Raw genomic sequence first — 9,149 nt, 5'->3', positions numbered from 1 at the left:
ACACAGCAGATGAAGCCCAACTCTGTCTAAGGCGGATTTTTCATTTTTGTTTCCTGCCCTTCTTATTAAGGTTGTATAACTTCCAAAATGAAAAGGGGGCAACACTGCCTTTACCATTCTACAACTAGAAGATGTTGAATATTTTACCTTTTTATACTTAAGCAGCTAAGGCTTTTGTCATCAAACAAAATCCCTTTTTGTAATTTTACTAATCACTCAAGATACGCGTGAAAACCGTCGGAGTGAATGTGCTGGAGACAGCGAGCTGCATTCTCACATTGCCTACAGCTTCCTTGGAGCTATGATCGATTCCCCACCTGCCCTGGGCTTTCTTGTCTCTGTTGTTTTGAAGCAGCTGGCGTGGATGATGATGCAAAGAGAGTGGGCTTCCAGAAACTGAGGATCCAGAGTCTGAAAACAAATGACAGGAGAGTCTGCACAGCATGGGGGCGCTCCTGCTGGTGGACCAGGCTGGCTGGCGACAATGTGCATGGGCACACACCCCACCCCGCTGACCTGGTTGTGACAGGGAGGAGGCGTGAGATGGCAAGTCTGGCCCAAGTGTCAGTGGCTCAGCCAGGGTCCTCCCAGGCGAGGGCCCAAGAATAGAGGGCATCTATTCTTAGTGTGTCAATTGTTTGCTTGCCTAGGAGACCTAGGTTCTTGACATTTTAATTGTCCTACTGCAGTGGAAAAAATACCAGTTGGGCTCAAGAGTGAATGTTTGTGAGTTTCTTGAGTTCTTTCTTAAGCTTGTGTATCTGTTTCTGGAAGCTTCTGAGGTCTGCAATTTTTATGGGGGAGGAGAGGCCGGCTGAGCCTGTCTTGCCACCAACTGAGAGCACTGAGCAGCCAAGCCTGGCATCACATCAGGGCTGGGCCAGCTTGTGTGTGACACATCCCAAGCAGCTATGGATTCCTTGTGACAGTTTCTAGCTAGGGGTAAGAAATGTGTTTTTAGTATCCTAAGTCATTTCAAAAGGTTTTTAGTGGACAACCAGCCAGTGTTTTAAAATACAGAAAAAAGACATCACCAGCAATAGAAAATGAAGAACACTGTATTAATGTTTATTTCTAATTACAAGAAACATAACATCAGTCCCTTATTTGTACAAAAATACCTGAAAGTTTACAATTAGGTTCACGAGCCAAAGAGCTATGTACAGAATGATGCAAAGCACATGGAATAAAGGTTTTGTCTCTTCATTAATACCTTCTGCATTCCCTGAAAACGTTTACACACGCCAGGCCATTTTACAGTCACTGCAGTTCGCACTGTGACATCACAAATCTACCGCCAGCTCGCCCACCCCCGGGAAGGCGCAGAGATCGGTCACACTGTCAGTTAGTAAGTGCAGAAAAGAGAAGACAAAACATCTAGGCTGAGGCACATGTTTCTTCAAGGTTTAGCAAACAAAAGAACATTCTGGAACTCTAACATCTAGTGTAACAGAGCTTACCTATTAAACTCTAATAACCAAAGCATTTGGCATTTTCCTTCTCAACTTCGTTCCGGTTGCTACATGGAGTTTCATTTAGAAAAGAAAATCACAGGCAGAGATACAAAGTCAACAGGCTCCAAAACAACCCTGAGCTGTCCCCTTTACATTCATGTCAATTAAATACAAAAATAAAAGTCAGATGTCCTTCCGTCCCTGGTTTGCGGGACTTGTTCTCAGGTGGAATTCCCAGCTGCCCAGCACGGGGCCAGCGAGCTGGAGCCTTAGGAAATCTGCCGCCGCACCAAGGCGGTTTACATTCTCCAACAATTCACTTCGGCAGCGAAAATACAAAAGACTACGTCAAACCAGCTACATACAAAACTGTGAATCAGAGTCAAGCTTTTGTTCTCCTTCTAAATAAACGCTTATTTGTAAATATGAAATACCGCAAATACAAGCTGTCTACTGGAGAGAGGCGTGAAAGAGAGATTATACACTTATGGGACTGGTCTACGTACACAGACGAAAGAAATCCTAGAGTTGCTTTTCCTTGGAAAGGGTTTACCTCGAGCCAGTGAAGAGAAAGAAGGAATCGTGGTGTAACCGCAACGTCTGTCCCTACAGTGAAGCGTGCCGCCAGGGGTGGATGCGAGAATGATCTCACTGTCAATAGTTCGAAAGGTTAACTGGCTGCAAAAGGAAGAAAAGGCAATTGAGCACTGATGGTTAAAAACGTGTTCTGCTAAAAAACGCATTTGTATAAGTAGACCTTTCATGGAGAACAACTAGAGCGTGGTCTGTAAACTGAAATACAGTGTTACTATACTGTAGACTGACTTCCAGCTCACTGGCCTTACTGAAGCTCGTGACACTGCTCTAGGCTATGGGGATTGACTGAGAAGCAGAGAAATGCCGTTCTTTCGGGAGCACTTCAGTGGGGCGGATGTGGGGCAATATCGTGGCTAGCACAGATTCAGAGAAGCCAGGCAGGTGCTGTCTTGAAAAAGGAAATCATTCTGCTCGCCACAGGAGTCTGTTGCTTGTCAAGAGTCCTTTCCGCTTTGCAGGGATCAAAGGTATGGAAATGGCCACTCTCACACCTGAACACTAAGCTAAGGGGACGTGGCAAAGGGGGCCACCCGAGGGGTGGAGGGGACCAAGTGACAACTCCAGCCACCGTCTGACTCATTTCCCGGAGCGGGAAGCAAGTGTTGTGTTGACAAAACTCTTCCATGTCCACAACCACTGTGAGGTACTTCTGACCCTAAGCCGGCAGAGGAGGAGCCTCTGGCTGCTCTGCATTCGCTGGCTTATGGGGTTTCTGCAGGACGGAGGGCTGCAAGCAAAGATCTTTAAATGTCAGGCTGTGCCTGTGCCCTCTGCAATGCTTCCTCGTCTTTATCACCATGGAAACCCACGAGACACAGCACGAAGCCAACCAGGTGCCATTTTCTCTTTAGATCCTTTAATCCCCCGAGGGACATCAGCTGTGAAACGACTCACACCACTGCAGCAGCAGGGGTAAGGCAGTGATCGTTCTAGAACAGGCTGAAGACTGTGGAAACGCAAGGCTAAAAGTACCCAGGTGGATTAAGCAGCATCCACCGCTGGCCGATGACGGGCGCCAGGTGTGTCTCAAGGAGGCTGGCCCACATCAATCTAGAGGCGAGGCCGCTCAGCCTGCCGTTTGTGGAACAGTGAATTTTCCAAAGGAGTAAAGTCTCCTGCCACTGTGCAGAACAAGACACGCTAATAACAAGAGGGTCTGACATCTGAGCATAGAGAAATGATTAACAGACTGTGGTTGCTTGACTGAGTCCACAAAACATGCCAAATGCCTACCACAGTGACACCTTTTATTTTGACAAAAAAGCTTTTCAAGTATAGTGGGAAGGGCTGGGTTTGTCATTTGGGAGCTGAATCCACACCGTGGCAGTTGGCAGAGGAGGACCCTCTGGGAACATTTGGGGACCCATATTCACTTTGAAGTCTGCCCGTTCAAAACTCTTTCTGTATTATGTGAGTTGAAAAGCCACATCCCCTCCTACCATAGGCTGAATACAATATTGAAAACAAAGAAGGAGTGCAAAAAAGTGATCAATACAAAAAAAGTAAACATATCAGTTTTAATTGTCAAGATTATTCCAGGGCAAGAGTTCATTTCCAATCACTTCTCTCCGGTTCTTGCTCCTAAGCGGCCCAAGCCAAGGTGATCATTCCAGTTTATTCTCAAATTTGCGCTGGATCTTCCATGCCCTCCCCAATTTGGCCAATGCAGAGGGAGGTGATTCTGCTGGGTTCACAGCAGCAAATCGTCGTCTAAGTCCAACAAACTAGTCAATCTTGATCGGCTGGCACCGAATGAACCCATCTCGCTCTGGGTCCCCCGGTGCAGAATCGACGTGTGATCTTAACCAATTCACAGACCGCTTCTTCGCTCCAGTGTTCACTTCCTCCAGTCTTCAGCCGAGAGGACGTCTGCGGTCATAAGGCCACTCGGATGCAGTGGTGCTTGAGTTTGCAAGGCAGGACTCCTTTGTTCAGCTGGTAAAAGTCGACCAGCTGGATCAGGTCAGAGAATTTGGTGTTCCCGTCATCCAGGCTGAAGAACGTCTGCCCGTCATCCTCGCACTGGAGAGATACAAGAACACTTGCCAGGTTAGAGCCCACCACCTCAGGAGCAGAACGAGGCCCATGGTCAGCGGCAGCTCATCTGCCCATGGTTTGATTCCGGAGGGACACACAGGGCAAGGTAGGCTAGAAAACAGCAGGGGCAGGAAGGACGGCGGTACAGATGGTGTGCGCTGGGGCCTGCCACGTCCCAGAGTGAGGAACGGACTTCAGATGGGCTGTGGAGGCCACCGAGGACAGCTAGCTCCCCTGCTCCCTGAGGTGGTCATGGGGAAGGGCTCGAAGTTGCCCCCACTTCACCCAGCTCCTGAGAATTAGGTTTACCAGTTAACTCCTAAGTACCCGCTGCACACCGCACACCCCATGAAGACTGCACAGACCGGGGTCCTCACTGTATGACCTACTCTTGAGGACCCAGGGGTTTACTTTGCTCCATGATGAAGCAACTGCTGGGTGGTTGTGAGGGATTAATAAGGTCACGCAGGTAAATTCCCTTCCGAGGTCTCCAAACATGGGGCAGTTATTTTTGTTAAAACGGGGGAATGCTGCACTCTCTCCCAGAGAGAACCAATTCCTAACACCTGTTTTAACTCGGCGAGTTTTCAATTCGATGACTGCAGTACAGGGCAGAGCAGGGCAGCATGAGGAAGTCACACTGTTCACAGGCAACAGTCAGCTTTAAGGCTTGGCTTAAATTAATGAGCTTGGAACCACTTCCTAACTCCAAAACCACTACTAGAGCTAACAGCACGCCCCATAGGCTGTTTTCACACACAGGGTGCACACTTACTGCCCTGTGTCCCAAGTTGCTGTTCTTTTGTTACTTGTAGGATTTGGGCATTACTCTGCCTACCATGAAAGCCCCTTTCTCTCTCTCTCTCTCTTTTTTTTAAATTTACTCATCCAGCCCAAAATATCAATCACTTTTCCTTTTTATATATATATATATATTTTTTTTTTTGAGATGGAGTTTCGCTCTTATTGCCCAGGCTGGAGTGCAATGGCGCGATCTCGGCTCACTGCAACCTCTGCCTCCCGGGTTCCGGCAATTCTCCTGCCTCAGCCTCCTGAGTAGCTGGGATGACAGGCACGCGCCACCATGCCCAGCTGATTTTTTGTATTTTTAGTAGAGACGGGGTTTCACCATGTTGACCAGGATGGTCTCGATCTCTTGACCTCGTGATCCACCCGCCTCGGCCTCCCAAAGTGCTGGGATTACAGGCATGAGCCACCGCGCCCGGCCCTCCTTTTTATATTTTGAGCTAAGAGAATTATAACAACTGTATGAATAATACAATGCAGTGGAACAGAAAGGATTGTCAACGAGGCACTTTCCCTGGGATAGTAATTCCTGTATTTGCATATTAGGTTGGCTGGAAGCTGGGAAGCCTGGTCTCAACCCCAGATTCTGTTTCTCGCCCCAGAGTGGTGCAGGGAAAGCACTGACAGCCATGAGCCTCATTTTCCTCCCAAGTAAGGTAGGCATGGCAGCACACGGCAGGAAGCAATCAGCCACAGAATAGACAGCGCGTGGCACGCTGCCTTCCCCTGGCTCACAAAAGCTAAGCACAACACCCTCCTCATCCCTGTAGTGACTGCCGTCCACTACGCGATTCTTGCTATCATAACTAAGTCCTGGGGGTAAACAAGTCCAGGCTCAACTGTGTGAAACGGATGAGTTTAGCTAACCGAAGCCTTCTCAGAGCTTATTCTTTGTTGATGTGCAGATTGAGGCTCTGAGTGGAAACGATCCAGCCAGCCTCTTTTGGTAGAACATTTCCCGAGTTTAGGTACCACAGGATGCATTTCACAAACATGTCGTTACCTGCAGAATTTATCAATCCATCATGTAAACAGCAGCTACCAATTCTGTGTATTATATTCTCAGCTAACCCGAATTCTTGCAAGTGCTAATCTAACACTCTAATCATGGACTAGAATTGAACTGTGGCACACTGAAGTGAGAGGTAAAAGACATTAGGCAAATCAAACATAAAGTGCTTTGTCAAAAAAAAGTAGCATTGATTCACGTATTCTGTAACGAGGTTTTTGGAATTGTTCAAAGAGAATCGTCTTTAGATCCAATGATCATGTGTGGAAGGAGAAATGTTAATTGCTCTTCATGAGGCCACTTATGCTTCTTGGACAGGCCTGGTGGACCCCAGGACAAACCACAAAACTCCTGAGGCTCACGCAGCCAACAGGCAAACCTGCTGCACAACTCCTGCCTTCCAGACCCAGGTGCTTGCGGCTATTGGGCCCTCAGCTAACTGTTCTCCTCCCCCTCCCCTTCATGTGACCTTGATCTTCCCCATTAGGTACCCTTTCCGCTGCAACTGAGAGCTCACAGGCACAAGGGGGTGCCTCAGCACCCCATCACCACTTTTGGGATTATTTCTGGGAAAATGTTTTTCTAATTTCAAAAGACAAACCTGTAAAGAAATTCTTGAAAGTTTCTCACCTGCAGGCTTGAAGCTGTCTGATACTCATCGGTCTTGTCAGTTTATAACTTGAAAATCACATTAAGAATGAAACCGGAAGACAAAACCACGAGGATTGGTCTCAGAATATCAATACTTACAGGTAAGATCTGGAAATTTTTAATTTTCTGGTGATGACACAGTGTGAGTACAAATGCCTTTGGATTACTCTGGCTGTCACGGAGAAGAAAAAGCCTGGGGAATGGAAAATAGTTGATTGCTAAAATATTTTAAAATCTGGTACTAATCATATACACATACACACACACATATTCTCTCTCTCTCTCACTCCCTGGCCTCGTCCCATGGGATAGGCTTGGAGCCACAATGCTTCAGTGCTTCGGCATCTGAGTGGCCTCTAGTGGCAATAGCACCTAGATGGTAATTCTGAACTGTCATTCTCCTTCGGAAAAAACCAGGGCTCCTTGAGGATATGCCTGACTACAGGGTTAGGGCAGGGAACTGCAGGATGAAGTAGGAATATTTTGTGCCTGCATGTCCGGAAGTGCTCAAAGAATTATGAGGACATGTCAAAAAGGCACCGGAGGCAGGATGACGAAATCTGGGCATCAAAACGAATTATAAAAGTAATGGATCATAACCCACAAAATCAGAATCTGTGAGTCTGTAGTGTTATTTATAAATAAATGAGCAAATAAATTAATAGAGGAGAAGGCAAAGCTCCTTCCTGCAGGAGAATGTCAGACAGTAAATAAAGGCACGATGCATCAGAAAACTACCCTTTGGCAATTACCGTAGTAACCATTAATGAAGATCTTCTGAAGCCAGCAGAAGAAAGGTGGATGAGAAAAAGCATTTTCATGGCATCAAAGTATTGTACTGTTAATACTTATTTATTACAAAGGCGAAAATAATAGCTTTACGGTGGAGAAATCTGGCTGACAGCATCTTCATCAAGTGTCTAAATTACCACTACCAGGAATAAGACAAATTGACCTTGAGGGCCTCCTGAGAGGATGTGCAGAAGAAGACGCAACATCAGTTTTCTGGGTGCTCCTGCCAAAAAGGCATAGCCTAAATGTAACCGTGAGTGAGGAGCCCAGGCTGAACCCAGGCGCTTTCTACAAGAACTGGCTTCTACTCACAACGCAGGTCAAAACTGTGTTACATACATGCTGGGAGAGAAGATTTAGGATGAAGACATCTTTTCTTTTGCTATAAAGGAAGCAATTAGGAAGAAGCGTATAGATTAAACAATGAACTTCATCAATAACTTCCTGGTTTTTATAATGGTACTGTGGTTATGGAAGCTCTTGTTCTTAGAAATTTTACACTGAAATAATTCAGATTAAAGGGACATCATGCCACAACTTACCCCTAAATGGTTCAGAAGAAAAAGAATAACTGAGAAGAAGAATGATAAAGCAAATGTGCTATAATCTTAAGGGCATCTGGGCGCAGTGTGAACAGTTCATCATATCATTATCACAACCTTTCTACCACCTTACAACTATTTTTTAAAAATCTTAAATTAGAATAGCACAAAAAAGGTACAAAATCATTGCTCTTACATGAAAAAATCTGGCGTTAGCTGAAAAGATGGCTATACATCAGGAAAGAGAAGTCCCAATGCAAGCTACAAAGAAGAAATGGCCTGAGAAGGAACTCATTTTAAACATATCCAAAACCAAACTACAATCATCAGCAAAATCACCAGTTTCGGTACTGTAATGTGAGGATGGAAAGCAGTTAAATAAGACTGGGAAATCCCATGCTGAAAAGGGAAAGCAAATTTATTTTACTACAGGACTTCTCAGAGCCTAAAAAATGTGAACCTCCCCCACTTTCTAAAAAAGCACTTTGCAAGACTTGTGTTCTTTAAGAAATACTTTGGGAAATACTGATCGGAATGGGCTTCCACGGCTCGGCTTGGTCAGGTTGGCGGGGGCGGTGTTAAGAATCTCAGACCCCACTGGGGAACACACAGCACCACTGGACAGAGGACAAGGAGATCCTGTTCTTCTCCCGAGTGCTGGTGCACACTGGGCAGCTGTGTCCACCTCAAAGACCTCCTTTCTTTTCCCAGAGTCATGTCATTCCAAATAAAACATCATTACCCCGAAACCCAGAAGTCTGCAGAGCTCCAGCTCTAACTACAGGCAAAGGTGGGGATCCCTTTCTTTGCCGTGACTTTAAGTACCTGCTGTTTCCTTCTGCAGATGGGAAGCTATGGATGAGTGAACAGCAGCACAGCCCGGGCCTGTTCACCGGAGAGGGGCTCGCACCCCTGAGAGGGGCGGGCTCACCCTGGGAAGTCCCAAGGCTGCAGAAAAGCTTGGGCTTTACAGGGAATGCCTCAAGGTTGTTTATCTGAGAAGAGTGCTACAGGCGGAGAAGGGCATAGCTTAGGCATCAGCAGGAATCCTCAACGGGCCACTTACTGGCTTCGTGATCTTGGGCAACTGGCCTTCTCAGCCTCAATTTCTTCATCTGCAGAAGAGGAATAACCTCTTTTTTTTTTTTTTTTTTTTTTTTTTTTTTGGGAGGGTTTTTTCTTTTTTTGCAGGTTGGGTGGGATGGGGTGGTGTGATGATTGGCGGAGCCCCCCCCCCCCTCCAGAAGACAAGCTGTTTCC

The 9,149-nt window shown here is 46.4% G+C and overlaps 1 protein-coding gene across 10 annotated transcripts in view; it reads right to left on the bottom strand.

The window, feature by feature from the left end:
- Window positions 1–1,044: 1,044 nt before the first annotated feature.
- GRB10 (growth factor receptor bound protein 10) overlaps window positions 1,045–9,149 on the bottom strand; it is a 203,571-nt gene continuing 195,466 nt past the window's right edge. For 8 of the 10 annotated variants that reach the window (XM_032244207.1, XM_032244202.1, XM_032244208.1 and 5 more), the window contains 2 exons: window positions 6,655–6,748; window positions 1,045–4,073 (listed from right to left, as the gene is read on the bottom strand). In XM_032244207.1, coding sequence (XP_032100098.1) covers window positions 3,927–4,073; window positions 6,655–6,748 — 241 coding nt within the window. In that variant the 3' untranslated portion in view covers window positions 1,045–3,926. Of the gene's footprint in view, window positions 4,074–6,654; window positions 7,730–9,149 lie in introns of those variants that run through there. The other 2 variants (XR_004258489.1, XM_032244200.1) reach the window with 2 other exon arrangements.

The sequence above is a fragment of the Sapajus apella genome, unplaced genomic scaffold (assembly GCF_009761245.1).
Source record: "Sapajus apella isolate SASKATOON/1434 unplaced genomic scaffold, GSC_monkey_1.0 scaffold54, whole genome shotgun sequence".
NCBI lineage: Eukaryota > Metazoa > Chordata > Mammalia > Primates > Cebidae > Sapajus > Sapajus apella.
The sequence above is the reverse complement of the archived record's forward strand: the minus strand, read 5'-3'. Positions and strand labels throughout refer to the sequence as shown.